Source organism: Podarcis erhardii (assembly GCF_964252035.2).
Source record: "Podarcis erhardii genome assembly, chromosome: Z".
Taxonomy (NCBI): domain Eukaryota; kingdom Metazoa; phylum Chordata; class Lepidosauria; order Squamata; family Lacertidae; genus Podarcis; species Podarcis erhardii.
Window position 1 is genome coordinate 20,729,963 of NC_138504.1, and position 23,696 is coordinate 20,753,658.

At 42.8% G+C, this 23,696-nt stretch overlaps 1 protein-coding gene across 1 annotated transcript in view; it reads left to right on the top strand.

Moving 5' to 3' along the window:
* Positions 1–843: 843 nt before the first annotated feature.
* The window catches only part of CHM (CHM Rab escort protein), a 72,243-nt gene continuing 49,390 nt past the window's right edge, over positions 844–23,696 (top strand). Inside the window, exons 1-5 of the mRNA XM_081848045.1 lie at positions 844–958; positions 11,731–11,797; positions 18,125–18,197; positions 18,832–18,956; positions 22,651–23,053. Coding sequence (XP_081704171.1) covers positions 910–958; positions 11,731–11,797; positions 18,125–18,197; positions 18,832–18,956; positions 22,651–23,053 — 717 coding nt within the window. The 5' untranslated portion in view covers positions 844–909. The remainder of the gene's footprint in view (positions 959–11,730; positions 11,798–18,124; positions 18,198–18,831; positions 18,957–22,650; positions 23,054–23,696) is intronic.

Here is a 23,696-nt window from a genome sequence, read left to right on the forward strand (position 1 = left end):
TTTTCCCTTATACCACTGCAGGTAAGGAGCGTCAACAAAAGTTGTGTGGTTTGTGACAATCCAGAAATCTGGTGGCTCTAAGATAAAACATTTTTTAAAAAGCAAAGCAAAATTCCACCCAAGCAAACCGACACTGAGCAGCATAGTTTTAGTTTACATTAACCGAAGAGAGGTTCAGTTTTCACGCTTTTTTCACGGGCTGCGAACTGATGGTTATTTATAAAGGTAAGTACTGTATGCAAAAAAAGTTCCCGCCAGACGTTGCAGGACTACAACTCCCATCATCCCTGCCCATTGACCATCCCGGCTGCGGCTGATGGGATTTGGAGGCCAGAGTATCTGGCGCCACATTAATTCATGACATTTCATAGTGTTATTGGGTTGTTGTTTTTTTGTTTTGTTTCGTTACCTTAGTATCAGTGGCGTAGCGTGAGGGGTGCAGGGGGGCCGGCCGCACCGGGCGCAACATCTGGGGGTTAGGGTTAGGGGGCGCAAATCCACGGGTTAGGGGGCGCAAATCCACGGGTTAGGGGGCGCAAATTACTTGCCTTGCCCCGGGTGCTGACAACCCACGCTACGCCACTGCTTAGTATGGTGTTGTATTTATACTGTAAAGCTCCCTGTGCTCTTCAGGTGAACATTTACATTTAATAAATAATAGTTCCCGCCTCTCTCCCTCCCTTTACCTGGGAGAGAGGTTTTTTTTACCAGGTAAAACGGTGTTTCGTGAGCCTAGCCGGACGACTACATCACCCACAATGCACCGCCACCCCCGCCAACAACATCCGCTCCTTAGCGGCCGGTGCCCGAAGCTAGCTCGCAGCTTCACTTCCGCCAGGAGCTGACACGCAAGCGGGGCGGAGGGGCGGGGCGTTGCCGTATGACAGCGGCCGCTTTCCCCCTCCCAAGATGGCGGATAACCTGCCCTCGGAGTTTGATGTGGTGGTCATAGGAACGGGTAAGGGCTGGGTGGGTAGGGTTACGCGCGTGTATATGTAACGTGGGAATTAGACGGGTGGCCGGTCTTTGGGAAGTGAGAAGCTGGAGTGAGTATGGAGGAGAGATGGGCTTTGGGGCAGCAGGAATGAGGCGCACAGGGGAGACCCCGGCCCCATTTTACCTGCCCTCCGTTGCCCCCTGCCTTTTCCCTACCTCACGCCCCTTTCCCAATGGTGCAGCCTATTCAGAAGTAAGGGCAACTAGTGGAGGCTCGCTCCAAGGTAAGTGAGGTTAGGATTGCAGCCCCATCTTCCTAAAAACACAGTAACCTATTTTAAGAAATGCCTGTTCACAGGATTTTAAAGTTGAAGGAACTCTGAGGGACATCCAGTCCAACCCTCTGCAGCACATGAATCTGAAATACTGTAAAGCCTCTATGACCACCTAACCTCTGCTTGAAAACCTCCAAGGAGAGTCCACCGCCTCCTGAGGGGGTCTGCTCCACTGCTCATGTAATCGGCTTTGGTAGATTCAGGGAAAGCCCCTTGTTCATTAAATATAGGGCTTCTCAAATACTTCAGCTTTCCTGCCTGTTTGATATCATTATTGTTACTTATCCAATTTATGCCCCACCCTTCATCCCAAAGGAACAATCAGATAGGAGTATCTGAGAATAAACCTTGGTTTGTTTTTGGCTTGCGGTCAGCGTTCAGGTGACATGGCAAGCCATAGTATTGGCTTGTTTGTGAAATTATTAAATTTGTTTAATGAATAAATTTTATTAAATACCACCCTTCATTCGCAGATCACAGGGCAGTTCACAATATAAAAATGCAGTTGTAGAGCCGCACAGGGAGTCACTCACAATTAAACCATAGTTTGTGACAAACTGTGGCTTACTATGTTGTTAAGGCCACGTCATAGAATCATGGCATTGGAAGGGACCTTGGAGGTCTCTAGTCCAACCTCTGCTTGATGCAGGCATTTAACTACAGCATCTGTTACAGATGGCCAGCCAGCCTCTGCTTAAACACCTCCAGCAAAAGACAGCCATTGCTTGAGGCAGACACCTCACTGCCAAACAGCTCTTAATTGGTATAATTCCTATGTTTAATACAGTATAATTATTATTAGTAAAAATAACAATTTGCACACCACCTTATGAGTTGTGCAATGAAGTCCTTGTGTTCACTTTCACAAGGTAATTATTGTTTTTGAGGTTTGGTTGTGGTTGTGTGTGTTTCTAAAAAGGGTTTTAGAAAACCTTTTCATGATGCAATAAAGCAAAAAGAAACCAATCTAAATAAAAACCTAGACAGAGAAAAGAAAATGCAGAGTCTTCCCTCAAAAGCAACACTTAACCTTTGTTTCACACAGAAGGTGGTGTAGCCTCCCAGCTCTCACTTGGAGCTTTTTCTTCTTCTCCCAGTCTTTCACCCTGGGAGTTCTTTGCTTCCCTGCCTCTCACCCAGGGTACCTCCATCTGGGTTTTTGTGGTTGTCTTTACAAAGAGGAAACTGAAGCTGAAAACAAGCTGCTTGCTTCCATGTAGCCACACATTCTACAGACAATCAAGGTTTTGAGCTAGTGTTGTCCACCTCCCTTTTTGCAAGGCCTCCAAGTCTTGTTATGAGTAAAAGCAGGTGAAGCTTTTTCCTAGCCTGCAGATGAAGTGATGGAAAAGTTTTTACCAGCTGAAATTCTGATTGTTGTAACATTGCATAGGAGGCATACCAGAAGTAAAAGTGGCAATCCCAGTAGTACATGAGACTCTTAATCTCAGGTTTGTAGATCTGAGCCCCATATTGGGCAAAAAGATTTCTGTATTGCAGGGGGTTGGACTAGATTGCCCTCTTGATGCCTTCTAACTCAACAGTTTTATGCTTCTATGAATCCCAGTTAACTCTTGCTGGCCACGGCCAGAGGTTGTGTATAATAATAATAATAATAATAATAATAATAATAATATTTTTTTATTTATACCCCGCCCTCCCCAGCCAAGGCCGGGCTCAGAGCGGCTTACAAACAATAATAAAAACAAGAAGAATGATTACAACTTAAAAACAAAAATAAAATACAACATTAAAATAATGGAACATTAAAATATTAAAATGTAGCCTCATCGCAGGAGGAGAAGGAAAAGAAAAAGAGAGAGAGAGAGAGAGGGAGAGAATCAAATTGGCTCCAAGCCAAAGGCCAGGCGGAACAACTCTGTCTTACACACCCTGCGGAAAGAAATCAGATCCTGCAGGGCCCTGGTCTCATGAGGCAGAGCGTTCCACCAGGCCGGAGCCAGAGTTGAAAAGGCCCTGGCTCTGGTTGAAGCCAATCTAACTTCCTTAGGGCCCGGGACCACAAGGGTATTGCTATTTATGGACCATGAGGCTCTCCGTGGGGCATACCGGGAGAGGTGGTCCCGTAGGTACAAGGGTCCTAGGCCGTGAAGGGCTTTAAAGGTCAAAAGCAGCACCTTAAATCTGACCCTGTACTCCACTGGGAGCCAGTGCAGCTTGAAAAGCACTGGGTGAATATGCTCCCATGGCAGAGACCCCGTGAGGAGCCTCGCTGCAGCATTCTGTACCCGCTGGAGTTTCTGGGACAGCTTCAAGGGCAGCCCCGCATAGAGCGAATTACAGTAGTCAAGCCTGGAGATGACTGTTGCATGGATCACTGTGGCCAAGTCGGGGACGGGAAAGGTAAGGGAGGCTGGACTAGACGGCATGCGAGGTCTCTTCTGTGTATGAAGAGAATAAAGGTGTATAAAGGTATGAAGGATGTAGCTTCACCTTGTGTTCACTTCTCCCCTGGCCCCCTCCCCATGTGTATTTTTCTTCTGTATCACAGCTGCTTGTGCATCAGACCCTAACAATCTCCTTCCTCTCACCCTGGCTTCTTATTCATTTAAGATTCTCTGTTGGATCTTGAGAGAATGCATTGTCCCTTATGTACCTGGTAAGCCACTGCAGTCTTCAGGAGAGCTTCTCTTTCAAGTTTCAAAGATATTGGAAGCCCACTCCACAGTAACATGGAGCAGGGCTTTCACTGTGGTTGCCCTGTTCTGTGCCGTGACATTCCTGTTGAGATATGACAGGTGCCTCCCACCTGCACTTTCTGGAAACAATTGAAGACGTTTTTGCTCTGACAAGCTTTCTCAGCTGGATGAATAGGTATCTGCTATAGGTGTCCACTTTGTATTGTTTCTTTTTTTCATCTTCTGTTATTTTTGTGCCTCATAAAATTTTTGTGCCTCATAATGTGGAAGGTGATTAATGAGTAGCAACAACAATATTCAGTCCATAAAAGCTAATGCCATAATGAATTGAATTTTGTGTGTGTGTGTTTGGATGGAGACGTTCTGTTAATAATTGTGCTCTGTGTATATCAAATAACTGCTGTATGTGAATGTATTTAAAATAATGTTCCACAACAGACTTTTCCTCACCTTCCAAATAGTCCTGTGTGGTTGGTAGGTAGCTTGGTCATAATGCTTCCCATTTTATGAATTTGGGTCTGAAGTTGGGAGATAAATGACACAGAAGAGACCTCGCATGCCGTCTAGTCCAGCTCCCTGCTCGGTACAGGAAATCCAGAAGTCAGACAGCCGTCATTTGGGGATGCTCTAGCTTTCCCCGAATATTTTTGTGGGGGAGAGCCCACCATTCGCCTAGGTCAGCAGTGGAGAACTTTAGCCTAGGAAAGTGAATATAGCCTTCCAAATGTTCCTCTGTGACCAGTGGTCAAGGATGATGGGAGTTGTAGTCCAATAACATCTGGAGGGCCACAAGTTCCTCATCTCTGGGACAAAACATTGGCATTAGACCAGCGTTTTCTCAGGTCCTTCAGCCGCACTGGTTGTATCCAGTTAAGTTCTACTTGGAGTGAACCCATTGAACAGGACCAAAGTTAGTCCTGTTCATAAATTTCAGTGTGTCTGCTCTGAGTATGATGGACATTAAATATAACCCCAAGTCATTTAGGACTTTGTTTACTAACAGCAGCATCACAGTTGATCTTTGCCTCCTACCCAGTCCTCGGCTCCTGGCAGAAAGTAAACAGTGGCAATGAGAAGCCTTCGTCTGGCACCTCCAAGCCTTTCTCTCTGACCCTCAGAACTCTCCCCAGGGAATGCCTCCTTTACATATGGAGAGATGTACATGTAGAAGCCTCTGACTTTTGTGTAGTTGGAATGTAGCCTATAGTGTAAAGATAAGAGTCAGATATGTTGCCTCACCCACCACTGACATGTGGCCCCCAGAAGGTTGCCTGCTAGGAAATGTGGCCCTCTTTACCTTGGTGGTACATTGGTACCACCAAAGTTCTTGTTACTCCAGTTTAAATAAGGATGCTTGTATTAGTACAGACTTGTGAATAAGCTGCCAGAAGTAACTAGCCTGCGAAATACAGTGGTACCTTGTTTTAATAACAGCTTAGTTTATGAACAACTTGGATTAAGAACGCTGCAAACCCGGAAGTAGGTGTTTTGGTTTGTGAACTTTGCCTTGGAATAAGAACATGTTCCGCTTCTTGTCATGTGTGTTCCATTTGTAAATTGAGTCCCCTGCTGCTATGGGAAAGCACGCCTTGGTTTAAGAACTCTTTGGTTTAAGAATGGACTTCTGGAACGGATTAAGTTTGTAAACCAAGGTACCGCTGTATGTATACACTAGTTTGCTGGGGACTGGCAGAGGATGGATGGAGAATTCTGCCCCCTGACTGCCCTCTGTGTTTCTTGTTTGTTGCAGAGGAGGGAGGTAGTGTTCTGCCCCTTCCCTCCCAGTCCTTTCACTCTTATATATGGAATTTCATACAGTTGCCTTCACTCAGTTCCTTGTCGCCTATGGCTTAAATACAAGGTAATATTGTGATCAGTGGGCTGATTAGCTCCAGCTGCATGCTTCTGAAAGTGTTTGTGTTTTTCACTATTGAATGCTACTGTCAGATATTGTAGCTCAGGAAGAGGGAACTTTTTTCTCAGTCTGAGAGCCACATTCCCTTTCAGGAGCTGTGTGCTGGGGGTAGGCAGACCCAGAGGCAAAAATAGGCAAAACAATGAATGCAAATTTCCCTATGTACAGAAGGTTAGTTTCTACAAATTCACATATCCCCCCTCTGATCTAAGGATGCATTGTAGCCAGGCAGAAAAATTCAAGGAGAGTGCAAGCCAGGGCTCATGAATGTTGTGGCTCAGTGTATGTGTGTGGCCTGGAGCAGCACTGGGACCTTAAGACTTGAGGTTCCCCATTCCTGTTCTAGCTCACAACACTAGCTGACTTTGGAACATAAATAGGTAATTCCTAAGTGCAGCCTTTTAAGTAGAATTTGATGGGGCTCATTGGGGAGCTAAGTTTGGATTCTGAGAGTGCAAAACTTTTAAACTCTAGGGATGTAGGTTGAAAATGCAAGACTTGTCTTCAGTTTCTTGTGGTATTAATAAATCACACAACCCCCTCATGAAATTTTGGGTAGTATTCACCATACCATATGGTGAATCATGAGTTAATATGCGGAAAGGGTGAGAGAATGGCAGCATGTGTGATGGCATTCATTGTTGTGTTACTGCTGAAATTTAAGTAGTATAAGAGGAACACTTGTGTCCTGGTTCTCACTGAATGAAGAACTTGAACTCAGATTGTAGATATGAATACTGCATATAAATTCCTAATTGCTGAAATTGGTACATAGTAAAAAAGAAGAAGAAGCAAGAGTTAGAAGACACAGTAGGTTCCATGCAAAGCCAGTTAAGCTAAGATGTTGATCCAGTAAGTGACATGTCCCCTGCAATTCCATCATATAGGAATGGGGCAGGCACAACTTGATGCTGCAAATCAGGCTGTTCCTTGGACTGGGCAAGCAAACAAACACTCCTTGGAGAAGGCTGAGCCTGCATTGTCTGGTCATGCTTACTCTGACTTCTCCATGACCTAGACGACAGCAGAGGCATTAGCAAAACTTCTGGAGCAGATGGGGCAGCAGGCTCCTCTTGGGAAAGTAAGCTGGGGCCAGGCCCTGGTAGTTCTGAAGGTAAAGCCAGATTCGGAGATGAAGCTGGCCTTAAAGCCGCTGACAAGATGAGCACGAAGCACCAAGGTAGAAGACAGGGAGACAGAACGGGGTATGGAAAAGGCATCCCACTGCATCCCTCCCCAGAGCCCTCCTCCCTTGATGAGTCCTTAATATTCTGGGACTATGATATGACCAGCTCTGTTCCTCTGGGTCCATCCCCACTTGTCCATGGTTACACCTACCCTTCACCCTGATCTGACCGTCTTGTCCAGCACAGGAACCAGAGCTTGAAATGAGGACAAGAGTCCTAGCATTATAACTAGTAAAACTAAACCGCAAATCTGTTAAGTTATCAGATAAAGCACATTCCCTTCTGAAAAGAGTTTGGGTTCTCTTTCTTTGTGCCCAAGTAAATCTATTCCCCCCTCTTTTTCTGTCTCTGAAAAAGAAGTTATTCTTTTTTTTTAAAAAAGAGTCACTGTAAATTTCCTGGTTCCATGCATTTCCCCCCTCTTTTCTTTTTCTAGTCTTCTCTAGTTATAAATAACACATGAAATGACTTTCAAGGTAGAAAGCAGGGATCCATTTTGAAATATTCTATAAAATAAAGAGTGATTTATGGCTCCATATGATTTTGGCTGAAAGCATTTGGGCTTTGCCCAGTCATCAAAGTCCTGTCAGGGGAATCTATTATTTATTGTTCGATATGCCGGGAGTGGTGGTAGTACTTTATTTTATGTTTATCTTATGTAAGTATAGTGTTAAGAAAAATCAATTCCAGATACTAATACAGTTTTAAAAATCTATTATGGCAAACTAACCAAAAGATGAGGTACAAAGTGAAACATTGGGGGCGCCGGTTTTAGCTCCCTGCAAAACACACACACTCTCACACACACTTTCTCTGTCATACATACACAACCTTAAATGTTTTGATTACTACTGAATATTTGGGCGCATGATCTTCCTCAGTTTCATCATAATGCATTTCCTGCTGTAATGTTTTCATAGTTCAAATTTTTGTCAGCAAGTGGGCTTCATTTTACGCAAGCAAATATTTAAGCATCTGGCACAGGGTGGGGGGTGGGGAACTCTCAAAACTAGATGGTGTGAACTTGTTTTTCATATTGTCATACAGCTATTTTATTCAATGCTATACAGATTTGTGAGCTTCTGAAGTAGGTTATTGGCTTAAGTTCTAGCTCTGTTTGCTTGTGATGCAAGGTTAGCTAAAACTCTGTGGAGATGGTTGGCAGGGGTGAGGAAATCTGTGGATCTTCATTTGTTGCTGGAATACAACTCCCATCAGCCCTAGCCACTGGACATCCTGACTGGGGTTGATGGGAGTCCAGCAACATCTGGAGAGCCACAACTTCCCCATCCCTGAGCTAGAATTGAGACACATTAATCCTGGAGGCCTGAAAAAGATTTGCTACTTTGTTGTAGGGCTCACCAGGAAGATTTTATAAGAAAAGTGTTGAGGAAGCTGTGGCCCTTCAGATGTTGCTAGGTTCCAGCTCCCTTCAACCCCCGCCAGCAGCACCAGTGATATGGGGGGATATGAGTTGCATTCCAACAACATCTGGAGGGCCACAGTTTTGCCAACCCTGTGTTACAGAATAATGGAAATGTCTCTGTGGCGCCGTGGTTCAGTGTGCCTGGCTGTTAAGGTTGGTGGTTTGAACCCACCCAGGGATGGCTGTGGGCAGGAATTTATAAGTAAAAAGGTGCAGTCCCAGGTGACCTGTTGAATTTTGAGCCCCATGTTGGGCAAAAGATTCCGGCATTGTAGGGGGTTGGACTAGATGACCATAGTGACCCCTGCCAACTCTACTGAACTAGCAGGAATATCTCACCTGCAGAGCCACAGTCAGTGTTTTCTTTTTTTGGGGGGAAGGGGGATCCATTGTGTAAACCAGTTTTCTGTTTGGCATACTACCCGTCTGCAGGACCCCTTTCTTAATCTACCTTTTGTAGGGTGGGAGATGCTGCAGCTTAATGCCTTTTTGGGCTGTGAAAATAACATCTGATGCCCTGAGGCAGCCCTGGTGTGCACTGAACCTGGCATGGGGGCACCCTATTACAGCTCTGTGGGTCAGGAAGAGTGTTTAGTGCAGTGGCCCCCACATTGCTAGGGTGACAAGACAAGGAGTACTCAGGTGGAAAAGGGCTGAGGTCTTAGGAACTGCAGTTTGTTAAGAATGTTGGGAATTGTAGCTTTATGAGGGCCCCCTAACAACTCAGCACACTTAACAAACTACAGTTTTCTGGGGAAATCATGGTGTAACAGAGCTTTAACTGGTTGTTAGTTAGTGCTCACATTAGTGTGCAAAGCCCTAAATGACTCATGTCTCAAATACTTGAAAGAGCATCATCTTTCCTACAGATCCTCTTGGGCACTAAGATCTGAGGGTAGTTTCTCTGCCCTCAGAAGCTCAGGCATCTGTCTCTTTCATTATACAGCTTTCAGTGAATGCTGAAGACACACCTGTTCACCCTGGCTTTTGGCACTTGAGATGTGTATTTTTTGGACCCACCTTATTTTTGCTCATATAGTGTTATATTATGCTTTAATATTAATGTTGTGTTTTAATTGTTGTAACCTGCCCTGGGATCTTCTGGTGAAGGGTGGGTAATAAATTGTAGTTGTAGTAATGATGATGATGATGTATGGTGTCAGTGTGACCCCTGACCACAACAGGTGCTTTTTGGAGTTTTTTTGGTCAGGTTGGAGTTGTAGTACCTTGGACAGCTCCAAGCAGACCTTCTATGCTCCTCTGAGGCTCCACCCACTTCCTGATGAGCAATCCTCCAGCCTAGCACTCAGTTGCCTCTCAATCAGCTCCTGCATTGTATTGTGTGTGCTTGCAAGCAGGCACTGGGGTGCATGGGGCCTCTGGTGTAAAGGGAGCTGGTTCTTCCAGGAATCCCAGTTTCGGTGTCTCTGGCTCAAGATGCTCCTGACTGGCAGGCTCACTGTGAGTGTCTGGACTCAGCATCTTTGGGGCTTCCACAACTGGTGACATGCCCCAGCACGTTGATAACCTGGCATGCTAAGTAAAGTCATAGCATCTTCTTGCCCACTCACTATATGGAAAAGCACCCTTTGCCCCTTTTCCACATTCACTGTTTGCTTAATACTTTCCTGTTCATCTAGAGGCCGTGTCCATGGTGAGCAGCTTGCTGCACCAGCATATGGGCATTTAATAAACTTTGTTTTCAGTACCATGATCATATGTTTGAGTCATACAGTGTTGGCTGCCATTTTGGTTAGGACAGCATGGTAGAGTGATGTATAAGACCAATCTGAGGCCTGAATTATTAGTTGTTTAAACAATATACCAGTGATATTATTGACTAACTCTTCTCCTCTTGATCAAACTTTGAATCTGCAACTTCCAGGCTCATCGCTAAATATTTAAAATGCTTCTTGGTAATGTTTTAAGTCAAAGCTCTTTAGATGAACTCAAATTTAGTTGGAAGGTTGCCCCATACCAAATTGGAAAAGGGTAATTTTGCCTCCTTTTCCTTTACAGTTGCATCCAGCATTCATTTCCTAGATTATAAACTGCTAACATTTTATTAATATTACTTTCAAATCTGAAAGCAAAAAGCCTTTTATATTAAACCCGTAAAATAGCTCATAGGGATTTCTGGATGAAAGGTAGCAAAGGCAAGGTGGTTGTTCCTTGATTACAGATGGTGATTTTGAAATCTTGGTATGCATTGCTTTAAGATTTAAAGGTATTTGAAAAGCTCGCGTAGCCAAACAAGCATAAACTACAGGCGTTGTCTGTCGCAATGCACCATTCCGAGATACCGGCAATGTGTCAACGAAAGTAGCTGGAAGCTTCGCTCAAATAATGTTTCTTCAATGGAAATCAATATGCTAATTGGCTCATAGAACTGGGGACACTTGTGTAAGTTTGAAACACTGCTAAAGGAAAAAGGATCCTGGCCCGTGGTGTGAAACTCCCAATGCCTTCAGAATTGTCTACTAGGCAAAATAAACTTTCATCTATTCCTAGCATAGCAATCCTTTTTCTCCTCCCCACCCTGGGGTAAAACCCAAGTGTTAAAATGGTGTTCCATCACAACAAAACAGCCATTGATGTTGGGAACTTGCATTGAACCTTCATAACTCCCCCCCTCCCTTTTGCCAGCTGAGATTAAATCTTCCACTATCTGTCAAAATGGTAGGCCTTAAAAATGACTAAAAAGTTGCTGAAAGTCTGAATTTTTACCTTAAGGGCACCTGAAGATATGAAATAGATTAGAACGCTTCCTGGTTTCATACCGATTTCTGATCTTATTATGGAGTCATTTTGCTGAACTTGCGTAAAGCTCATCTACAAGGTTTCGGCTTGGTCTTCTTTATGGTCTTACGTGATAGACAGCTTTGGTGTCGCTTTCCATTACATTGCAGAAGCAAAAGCAACCCTGTTATGTGCACATAGAACAAGGGTGAGGAACCTTGAGCCCTGGGACCAAATGCAGCCCTCTGGACTGCTTTATATAGCCCTTGGGACTCAACTTCCCCATGCATCGCCCTTCCCCACTCCTGCTCTGTGGTCTTCTTGAGTGCTTCTGCCTGGATGGAATGTGTGCCTAAAGGTGGGGGAGATGAGGTAAACAGGGATGGAAAAGAGAACTTTAAAATATTAGGAACCCCCCCCCCCATTTAAAGCTTCGTGATTCCTTCCTCTGAATGTAGGGAGGATGTGCCAGAAGGGGCAGCTCTCAGCTGGTCTGGTATAACAGTGGTGCCCATTTCTCCCTCCCTTACAGGTTTGCCTGAATCTATCATAGCAGCCGCATGTTCAAGAAGTGGCCAGCGGGTTCTCCACGTGGATTCGTAAGTCTTCTGACTAATTGCCATCTTTTGTTACATGTTGTGGGACTTAATGCTTGTCTTCTTGCGCATAACAGATTGTGGTTTCACCTTGTATTAACTGTTGTATGACACCTTTAGGGACATTTATTTTTGTTGTAGGGACGCGGGCGGCGCTGTGGGTAAAACCTCAGCGCCTAGGACTTGCCAATCGCATGGTCGGCGGTTCGAATCCCCGCAGCAGGGTGCACTCCCATCATTCGGTCCCAGGGCCTGCCAACCTAGCAGTTCGAAAGCACCCCCGGGTGCAAGTAGATAAATAGGGACCACTTACCAGCGGGAAGGTAAACAGCGTTCCGTGTGCTGCGCTGGCTCGCCAGATGCAGCTTGTCACGCTGGCCACGTGACCCGCTGGCTCCCGGCCTATAGAGTGAGATGAGCGCACAACTCTAGAGTCTGGCAAGACTGGCCCGTACGGGCAGGGGTACCCTTACCTTTACCTTTATTTTTGTTGTGATCACTAAACAACATGATATTATCTGAGACATATTCCCCTGGAATGAGTTTAAGTATCCCCCTTTTCTGCAGTTTACACTGGAGCTTTTGGGTGAGATTCCCTCACCCCTTTCAGTATCTCCTTGGTTGTATGAAACCTTGTGATGAATGATGGATAAGAAATACTTTAAATAAATAAGTAGGAAAACATGGACTCTCATATGTCAGTTGTTCACCTCTTCCAGGAGTGAGAACATTTGCGGGAGAGTGTGTGAGAGCCTGCAAATCTCTCCTTAGCCATGGTATTAGCCTGTGAGGGAATAACAACTGAATATCACCCTTCTCTGAATTGGGACTGGCAGAGAATTGGTAGGAAGGCTCTGACATAGGCAGCACCTAACCCTATTTTACATGTTCTTGAATACACTTAAAATAGCCTTCTGATTTCAAAACTGTGCATGTATTTTCAGTGAATAAATCTATTTATATACCATTATTCCTAAAGAATATCAGAGTTGTTTACAACAATTGTACATATAAAGCCATACAGTAAAAACACTATAAAAGGTTACTGTCAAAAACCGGCTAACTATTGTGGAAATATGATGGCTTAATTGCCTGCATTTCCCACTCCAGTTGTACCTTTTTATCTACTTGCACTGGTGCGCTTTCAAACTTCTAGTTTGGCAGGAGCTGGGACAGAGCAATAAGAGCTCATCCCATCGTGTGGATTTGAACTGCCAACCTTCTGATCAGCAAGTCCAAGAGGCTCAGTGGTTTGGACCACAGCGCCACCTGTATCCCTTGACTGAGCTGGGATATAAGGATTCAGGCATAACTTGTTTAGGGCTTTGTAAATTGATACAAGGAACTTGAAGCCGGCTGAGTAGTAGATGGGCAGCCAGTGCAGATGCTTTAACAATAGTGTCACATGTTGTTTGCCAGATGCCCCCATCAGCAATCCATATGCTGCATTCTGCTCCAGCTGGAGCTTTCAAACCAGGCCGAAGGGCAGCCCCATGTAAAATGCATTGCAGCAATCCAACTTTGAGGTTACCACTGCACAAACTACAATGATCAGGCTATCCCTGTCCAGGAATGGTCACAGCTAGTGAAACAGTCTAAGTTGGTAAAATGCACTCATACCCACAGAGGATACTTGAGCCTCTAATGACAAAGATTTATCCAGGAGTACCCCCCAAGCTACACTCTTGCTCCTTCAGAGGGAGTGCAACCCTATCCAGAACAAGTGGTTTTCCAGTCTCCCGGTAAGTGAGAAATGGACCTGGAAAAATGTATTAAGAATTGTCAACTGTCTAAAGCACTGTCTGAACACTTTGAGTAAGTAAAACATATCTAATAATTCTCAACTTCTATTGAAATGCAGCTTACAATGGGATGTTTCCCCCTACCATTACGGTAGCTATGTGTTTTGAGTCCTTCCAGATCGAATTGCATAAAACACATTTCCCACTTTCATTTATACTTGCTGGACAGCTACCTGTTGCTTCTAAGAGCGTTTGCAAGACAGGGATAGGCCTCCATCAATAAATAAAACTAAAATTTGGAGAAATAAAAGATGAAAACTACCACTTGGATTTGCTCCTCAAAATTTAAATCCATAAATCCTAAACAATATTCTTGGGTGTTATGGCATACGAGAAGGAGGAATGGAATATTGGTCCCACTTGTAAATCTGATCCTCGCTATGCTGTGTAAACTTTAAATCTCTCCTTTCTGATAGGAGTTAGATAGAAAGCATAATGGGAGGGGGGCAGCGAGAAGCTGTGAGTCAAATGAAACTTTTGAAGTACTTTGTGCCAGTGCTGCCTGGATTCATTACCCTGGGTGGATCTTATTACTTTTAATCTCCCGCCACTGTTTTGCGTTTATCATAATATACCGCTTATGTGATGATGGTAGATGGTCTGAAGTGGACCATTATAAACCACTGAGTAGCACCTCTGTTGATTTATAAACACTGTCCAAGCATCCCCCATCAAGAACAGCTAATCTTATTCAAAATAGTCACTTCCATTGCAGCCTGGCCATAAATTCCGGTAGTCATGTTTTAAAACCAAAGTTAGCTTCTGCCAAATTGTAATTGAAGGGGGCTCTATTTCTGGGTGCTAGCTATCCGTCTCAATAAAATGTTTTTGGAAAAAAAAATGTGGTTCTTTTTCAGAGAGCTACATTTACTGTAGATATTAATGAGCTGTTGACGTGTGAAATTTCAAGGATAGATGCTAAGTGATTTAGAAAAGTAATTTGCAATTCGGAACGTGAGACTTGGCATTGACTTTAAATTTGAAGTTGTGAAAGTTGAGAATTGAATGCAGTTGTGAAAGCGATTTGTTTATGCATGAAGATCTTTCTTCCTAGTGACCTCCCTCCTCCCCTCCCCTCCCCCTCCCCCTCCCCCAAATGTTCTTGTTTTAGGGGACTTTGCTCTTGTTCGTAAATTCTGGATGCATTGGTGGAATAACCAAAGCAAAGGGAAGGCAGCATATTTCTTCAGGTTGTCTATTTTGTGTCTGACAGTAAAATTTGGTTTATGAGTCTAATCATTTTGTCACAGTACAAAGAAATAAGCTGTTGAACTAGGGATGTAAAACTTCCAGAAAATTTGAAGCTTAGGGTGGGGGATTTCTTCCTAGTTCTTTTTGTGGGGGCGCTGGAGATTTTGGGGAAAACATAAACATGTGCAACACTTTCTTTCTTATCAGACTTAAACTTATTACTGCTTTGACAACATAAAATGGTTTCTTCATACCTTAGTTGGCATATAAAATTGCCCTGTTCGGCATATTTATGAAATTTACATAGCAGTCTGCAAAATATTGCATGCTTTGTTTAGTGGAGCTTACTCCCAGCTAAGTGCACAAAGGTTTGTTACCACAAAGCAAAAATTGATTTGGCTCCAACCCTTTATACACTTAGCTAAATCTAGCTTGAAAACTGGGGGCAGCTGGGGATAGATAGATCCTCTCCACCTCCCTTCACTGCTCTCTAGTCAGCTTACTTGTTACATTCATAGAATCATGGAATTCTGGAGTTGGAAGGGACCCTGAGGATCTTCTAGTCCAAATTCCCTGCAATGCAGGAATAGGCAGCTGTCTCACTTTGCTTTTTTAATCAGTTAAACCATTTGACATAAAAGTAAGTTTGGGTATTACCAAAACCTCAGTATAGGTACCTTAGTGAAATACTAGATAAAACAGAATAGTTCCAAGCCAAATTTATCCCTCATTCTTGGAAGGAAAGTCCCTCTTTTTAATATTTTTATTTTCGATTCATTGTTGTGGTAGTGTACCGGTTGTAACATATGAGGGTGTTTACCCGAATAGCCACCATGCGATGCAAATCCACCTAGTTATTTTTGTGGAAGGCTCAAACTTTATTTTCTCATCTGTTGGGCAGGGACAATCCATAAAATCAGCTCTGATGTGCGATCATCCTGATCTACATGGCAAAAGCCATATGTTGGTCATGTAGACCAAATACTAGAAAAACTCATCCTGTTCCAAATTTCTGATCTTGCCCTTTTTGAGTAGAAGCAATCACAAAATGGCTTTTTGGGCACACATTTATTCTTACTTCACTGCCACATTAATTTAGATGGCATTAAAGGGGAGAGGGGGTTAGATAGATCTGTCTTCCTAGTATTTATCAGCATCTGTTGACTATGACAGCTACATGGAACCTCCATTTGGCCTTGAATTTCCTCTTCCCTCGTGTGTGTGTATGGAAAAGCTGAGGAGGTTGGTGGTGAGCTTGCCAGAAGCACCTGATCTTTTCCTCAGTGGCCACAGACTGTTGGACCTTTGGTCTGGTCCAACAGGTTGCTTTTACACTAAAGTTGACCCAGTTCTGCTGCTGGTGTGTGAAAATGATTAAACGTTAGTAATTCATTGTTTCTTTCTTCTTTTCAGTGATACAAAAAGTTTAAAGAAAAGTATGAGGTGTACAAAGAAGCTGACTAGCCCTCATACCATTTTGGGATGAGATGGCAATCATCTGCCCTTCAGATCTTGTTGGACTCCAAATCCCATTAGCCAGCATGGCCTATGACCAGGACTGATGGGAGTTGTAGTCCAACAACAGCGGAAGGGCCACAGGCTACCTATATCCCTATCTAATAAGTGCTTCAGCCAAGTGATTAGTTGAAATTTAGGATTAGGCCCAGAAGTCCTTTTACATTCTTGCCTTAAAATCAATTTGACCGGGTCGGTAACAAGAGACAGCTTATTAAGGTGACAGGAGACATGCACACACACTCCAGAAATCAAACAGGGGAGAGACAAATGCAGGCCGCTCTCTGGAGAAATCATAAAGCAACAGCAACTTCTTCTCAGGCATCAGCAGCTTTGATTTGTTTTTCCAGGACTATTACAGCATCAAGAGGTGTAACTTTCCTAATTGATATTTACAAAAGAACTGTTCTTGCCCCCTCTTGCAAGTCTACTGTTAAATTTGCATCAGTGACACAGTTCTTTTGACCACACAGTTGTGAAGGTCTCCTGTCTCTGTCAGACAGAAACGTGCTTCAGATGTAACACTAAACCATGGTTCACATTATAGAAGCAAGCATGCACAAGATTTGGGCTTGCATGCTTCCATCCTCTCTTCCCCCAAATAATCCAGGGAACTGTGGTTTACTCTTCACAGAGCCACAGTTCTCAGCTTTCTTAAACGATAGTTCCCATGATTTTGGGGGGAAGCCATGTGTATTAAATGTACTTGAAATATGTGCATGCATATGCTAAGTGGGATTTCCTGTGAGCTTTGATTGGGGTAACCCTTTAGTGCCCTCTGTAACTCCTTGTGCTTCTCTGTGGCAAGCTCAGTACATTTTGCACAGCACACAAATGCACACTTAATTTGATGCACACTTAATCCTTTTATCAGGTCATATAACTCAACATTTCTTCGTGCAACCTGTGTTTTTATTGTTAAATGGGGACAAAAAAGCTGCTTGTAGCCAACCTAGTCTGAGTTGCTTCAAGAGGCTGTGTTGAAAATTTAGAAGCCACAGTCCCCATGTTTTTCTGTAGTGGCCCTTTCCCTCCAGATGACCAGGGGCTTTCAGCCTTCTGCAGATTAGGTATATGCTAATGACAGAAACTAAACTAAGAGTTGGAAGAAAACCTGGCCCTTCTATTTTCTCAACTAAAGAGCAGCCTTTGATGGTGCTGCTGTTCTTGAATGATGCAGAGGCACTTGACAGTGGCTATGCACAGAAGTCCCAGGAATATCATATCTTATTCTTTTGTTCTACAATTGACTCTCTTTTTTGGGGGGGGTATCATTTTTAAGGTGGAAAAATGCAAATGTATTTTCAGAGTGTATGGGTTTTATTAAAAGCAGAAACAAAAAGTCACCCCCACACTCAAAAAACACCCAGCCCAAAATTCTACCAAACATCCAGCCCAAAATTCTAATATACATGTTACATGTATATTAAGTAGAAACTGTAAACTTATTTGGGATTGCTATGGTGTGTTTTTGCTTTTCTTTTAACCTCTTCTGTTCCTGTATACACATGGAAGCCTTTTCGGTAGCAGAACTTACTCACTTCATTTTGCCTGTGAACCATAAGATCAGACCCTGTGTTTATTTCCTGTTTTTATGTGCTTTTATACTACTACTTTTACTGACTCTGCATTGTATATTTGCTTTAATGATATTCATTTTTTTCTGTTGTTCACTGCAAAGAGGTTTTTTAAAAAATACTAAGTAGTATGTAAATTATGTTTAAATAATTGCAATAGAATCTTTGCAAAAATGAAAGCTTACTCCATTAGCTATTCTTTTTTTCTTTTCTCTCCCCCTCCCCCTCCCCCATCTCCACAATAGAAGACAATACTATGGAGGAAACTGGGCAAGTTTTAGTTTCTCTGGATTATTATCTTGGATAAAAGAGAACCAGGTAAGCAGTAGTGATTTTGTATCGTGCTAAATATTCAGCCTTTTGGTTAAAAACTTCGGGAAAAAAATCATTCAATATCTATTTTAGAATATGTAGGTTTTATCAACCATGCTATATCCCATATGTTTTTATATCCTTGTAAAATGTCACCTGCTATATCCGATTTCCAATTTCTTGCTGTGACTAGTCTGGCTGCAGTAATCATTGCTGTTGCAACTTCCAAGTTTTCCTTGTTTATTGTGCCTTTCAGATATTTCAATAAACATTTTGGTGTTAAGATTCTATTGCTGCCCAGAATCTCATTTACAGTCCTCTGCAACTTCTTTTTTAAACTACAGTATGAACATAGGAACCTTCCAGATCTGTTTACTTTGACCTCTCATTTCATAACGAAACACACACACACACACACACACACGCGTGCACACACACACCTGCAGGATACATAGACTGGAAAAATTCAGTCTATGGAAGGGGTCTGGTATAACCCCTGCTCCTCACACTGCTAAAGAAAGTGAATTAAATATTTATTTCTCCAACTTCTTAACATTTAAATAAAGCCCAAACATCATTTGCTCATTTTTTAAAAAAGTTTAATGAAACACTTCTGTTCCTTTTTGCATATTCCTTCAAGAAAACGGCTGACCCCTGTGAGGGAAACACCGGCTGGGAAGAACTGATCCTTGAAAACGAAGAAGGTATTCCTCTGAACAAGGCAGACCAAACCATTCAGCATGTTGAAGATTTCTGCTATGCCAGGTGAGTGCTTCCTGTTCTGCACATAAATGGTGTATGTGGAGGCACATTTTGAACAGGGAATCCAATGGGCCAGCTGTGTGAGCTTGCTCCTCCATGGTGAAACCTGCTCCCCCAACTTAGACCTGATAAAGGAAGGTTTGGGGCTTACTGCTGTGGCCACAGCTGGCTTCAGAGATGCCACAAGCAGTTTTATTTATTTATTTAGAATAGTTGTAGCATATCCTTCATCTATACAGATACCAAAGTGGGTTGCAGAACATAAATAAAATCATAAAATGTCCAACAATAAAACACACCGTTAAAAAGGAACAGCTAAAAATGTAATTGCAGGCTAAACAACATCAGCTTACAATTCCTGGGCAAACAAAGAAGATTTAACCTGGTGTCAAAATGAAGGCAATTTCTGTGTCTGGCATGTTTGTGAGTGTAGGGCATTCTGTAATTGGAGCATCACTATAGATAAGGCTGTCTCATTCCACTGCTTGACAAGATTCCTTCAGTAGTGGAGTGTGGAAAAGAGCCTTCCCAGAAGATCTCAAAGTACAGGCAGGCTTTGATAGGGAGAGGAGATCCTTCAGGTATTTGGATCTGAAGCACCTTGAACTGGACTCAGAAGTGAATAGTGAACTCCTGTAAATTCTTTAGATTCGTTGTTTGGCTTTGTATTGTGTCCAGAATTTGGCTGACAGAGTGTCTTGCTTCTGGTAAACCACAAGATAGAACCAAGGTATATTCTTGGGTTTATAGTTTGTGGGTTTTTCCTGGAGGCATACACTGAGTTTGGAATATGCACTTAACCAAACTGTAGCATAGCTCATGGCAGCACACCTGCAAGAAGGCCAGAGGAAGAGCACAGTTCCTCTGTGGGAACCCTTGTACATCCATGCTAAACAATGGTTTGGCTTAGTGTTACATGTGAACCAATTCACTCACTTCCTGGTATAAGCAAACCATATCCAATGCATGCAGACCAGCACTGAAGACAGTTTGCCTGTTACATCAGAACAGGCTCTTTGTCTTGAATAAGTGTTATTTGATTTTATGTTATGTATCTAAAAAATTAAAATTGGAAATAAAAAACCTCTTCCTTTTAATAACTTAATGTTCGAGAGAGAGAGAGCTGATCACAGCAGTTCTGACGGTTTACATGCTTCGGTTAGTTTTTGCTATTGTTGCTTAATTTCCCTGAACTCCTATGAAGTTGCCATTAAACATTTATTTTGAAAGAATAAAAACAGCTGGGTTGCAGTGGTAATATAGTGCACAAAGCCGAAATGAATGGCCACAGAACAAAGTGCATCCATCAAAGTGGAAGAAAACCATCTCCGCAACAAGCGGTATTGAAAAAAAGGCAAATGGTTGAAAAATAAATAGTGAACACCTGTGCTGCATAAATTAACCAGCTGGTTGGCAATTTTTCTTTTGACCTATCGGAAGGGGTGGCTGTTACGAGGCATTAATAAGACACGTTGGCTTTGAGAGATTCTTTTGTTAGTACCATTAATTAATGAATGATGCTAGATAATGTTCAGAATTTACACCACAATTTGTGCTGCACATGTATCCTTGTGAATTAGTATTACAGGTTTAAACAAACAAACAAACCTCCATCTGCACATAAGATTTAAACTTGGGTGTCTCTCCTGCCCCCCCAGCCCAGTTTTTATAGCGACAGTTCTGTTGAAGAATTAAGTTTTCTACAAAAATATTTTGGTTGTTGTTATAAGGTTGCCGGGAATCCTTGAATAGTCACACCGTCAGCAGGTTTCAAAGCTGCAGCTAATGTACTTCTGAATGTAGCTGTGTTCACATATTGTTTTAGAAAGTGAGAATTTGGTCAGTCTGCATTAAAATGAGAACCAAACTCCCATATCTGTAGCTGGGAGTAGGAGGTTGTTCCATAGGCTTCCTGGAAACTGTGAGTTTTGAGGATAAACTCCAAAGAAGCCAGGGAGGCGTTCTAAGAACAGCCTCTGTCTCTTCCTTTTCTTCCCCTTGCCCCTCCCCTCTTAGGGCCAATAGCAGCTTTCAGGGGAGGAATGATTTTAATCGTGGAAAATGTAGAGAGGATCAAAATATTTCTCACCTAGTATTGTTTTCCCAATTCAGTTTGCAGCCCACCCTTATCCCTGCAGCTGTGTTAAAAATATATATGACAAAAGCCCTGCCTGTCGCTTGTAGCCTAACCCCTCAGCCCTGAGTTGAAAATGCATTGTTACTAGCAACAATATTTCTGAAATAATACATTTAGGTGATGCCTATAAAGCTGACCTGGGCCGAGGGATGTGATGAGTTTTATTTCGGCCCAGCTCACTCGGGGGCTTCTCTTGCAAAAAAACCTAGTGTGGCTGCTAATTAGATCAGAGATAGACATAAGAAGACCTAAAAAATTAAATAGCTTTTACCTCTGGCAACTGGGGAAGCTCTGCCTTTTATTGATAAGTACTGAAGTTTTACTGCTGTATCATTTTAGATCACCTTTTAGATTGCAGTTCATTTGTTGACGGCTAGGCTTAAAACATTTACTTGGAGGATTAATGGCTAAGTGGTTGAGATAAAAAGATAATGCAAAATGGTTGGTGAACTCTTCCTCTCCCGCCCCCCCACTAATAATGACACTGATTTGATTCATCTCTGCTGGTAGCCTAAACTGAAATCCCAAGTTCAAAAGTGCTAGTTGCTGAGGTAGACTCCATTGAAGTTGAAGATTAAAAAGGAAAATGAGCTTGAAATGTGGAGTGTGGCCTTAGAAGGAGAATGTTAAGGATTTTGCCATTAAGGAAGAAAGGAGGATGCCAAAGACTTGTTACATCTGCTGACCTTGCTCTTTTGACCTCCTTACCTTTATCATGATAGGCAGCCACTAGATTAATGGTCACAGCAGTAAAATTTAAAGCATGCCTTCATTATGTTTCATTAAAGGCCATGGGTGGATCGGTAATAAAGATGAGGATTTTGTTTCCAAACATGCGTGTGCGTGCATGTACACATAAGCCACTTTTAATTATGGCTTTGCGCACAATCCATGATGCACAGCTCCTTCTATCCATAGTCCCTGTGGCGTGATATTCTTCCATCCAAGCTGGTCATTCACTTCCCTCAACAAAGCTGTATTATATTTGTTAACATTTTGTTGCTGGCACCTCCCCACTGAGCACTTTGTGAACATTCTGTTACATCACAGTAGTTCAGCCAATCAGTGGCTGGGGGTGAGACCTGTGCACATGCACCCTGTTCACGCTGTTACTTGGGACTTGTAACAAAATATTGCATTGTGGAATGCTGCTATTCAGAATTCCAGCCGCTTTGCTCCATTACACCACCACTGTCATCTTCTGTCCCTTCTGCCCAACAGCAGTCAGTATCCTTTAGCCAATAAGCATGCTTTATCCTAGTGGGGCTATTTTTCATACTGCTGGAGACTTTCTCCAAACTGATTGTTACCACTATCTTAATCGGTTGTGCTGTTTTGGTAACGTAAGCAATGACACTCACACTCTGAATGTTAGAAATAGAGGAGATGGTATGTCTTGTCTTGTGTATCTGTGTTGACTAGACAAAGCAGACATGGTTCTTATAATGTTTCGATCAGTTGGTCGAAATAGCTGTTGTACCCAGAAAGTTGCAAGATAGGTTTGGGGACTGATTTTCATCTCTTCTCCCCTTCTCCCTCTCCCTCCCCTTGAAAAATCAGTCAGGATCTAGCTGAAGATGTGGAAGAAGCTGGTGCACTTCCGAAGGCCCCTGCCTCTGTTGCTTCTGCTTCTAGTGAGGTTATAGAGGAAGTCTCTGGCACCCCAGAGGCTGAGGAAAAGTGCTTTCCTTTGGAGGATCGGCCATCGGGGACCAAAGGTGAAGAAACATTCCCTGACAGTGCTGCAGGAAATGAACCAGAATGTACAGTTGACCGTGAAGCTGTTGAAGTGACCTCTCTGGGGGAGAAACCCTGTGACAATGTAACGCCCGGTCAATCAGTACAGGAAGTGGAAAATAACGAAGCTGCATCAATAGTGGAAGCTGCAGCTGAACCAAGGAAAATTACTTATTCCCAAATTGTTAAAGAAGGGAGACGATTTAATATTGATTTAATTTCTAAGGTAGGAAACTCATTGCCTATGTTTTCTTTACTAACCCTGCACCTTATGTTTGCATCATTGAAAATATTCCTTTGGAAACTTCACAGGCAATGCAAGATAATTATGATGATACTGGGACCTAGTATTCTGCTCTAAAGAACATAGGTCACTTTATAAAAGAGCGTTTTGTGGGGGTTTTAAATAGACACACATGTTCTCTAAAAAAAAAAATGAACCAAAGCTAAAGTATCTGCTAAAAGCACGCTTTGCTTTGGGGATAGAACAACCGTATTGGGTCTCAAAACAAGACACTTCTTGCACCTTTTCCTTTAGGAATGTTGGTTTGCTGATCAGGGATTTGAGTTTTTGTAGGGAGAACTGTACTACATGTTCTCTGAAAGCTATGTGCTTTTAAAGAAACTGTAATTCCAGAAAATAAAAAACAACTTCTACTGTGCTGTCGTACTATTCTAACTCTCTTCTACCTTGCTGCGAGAAATATTATTGCAGGGTGAACCATTGGGGAGAAAAAAATGTTATGATTTGGTACACATGCTTAATGATAGTCATTACTTTTGCCTTATGAAGTCATGTGAAGTTGCAGACATAGTACTTGTGGCAGTGCTAAACAGAGACAGGGTCCAAAGAGTCCCAAAACTAGGTC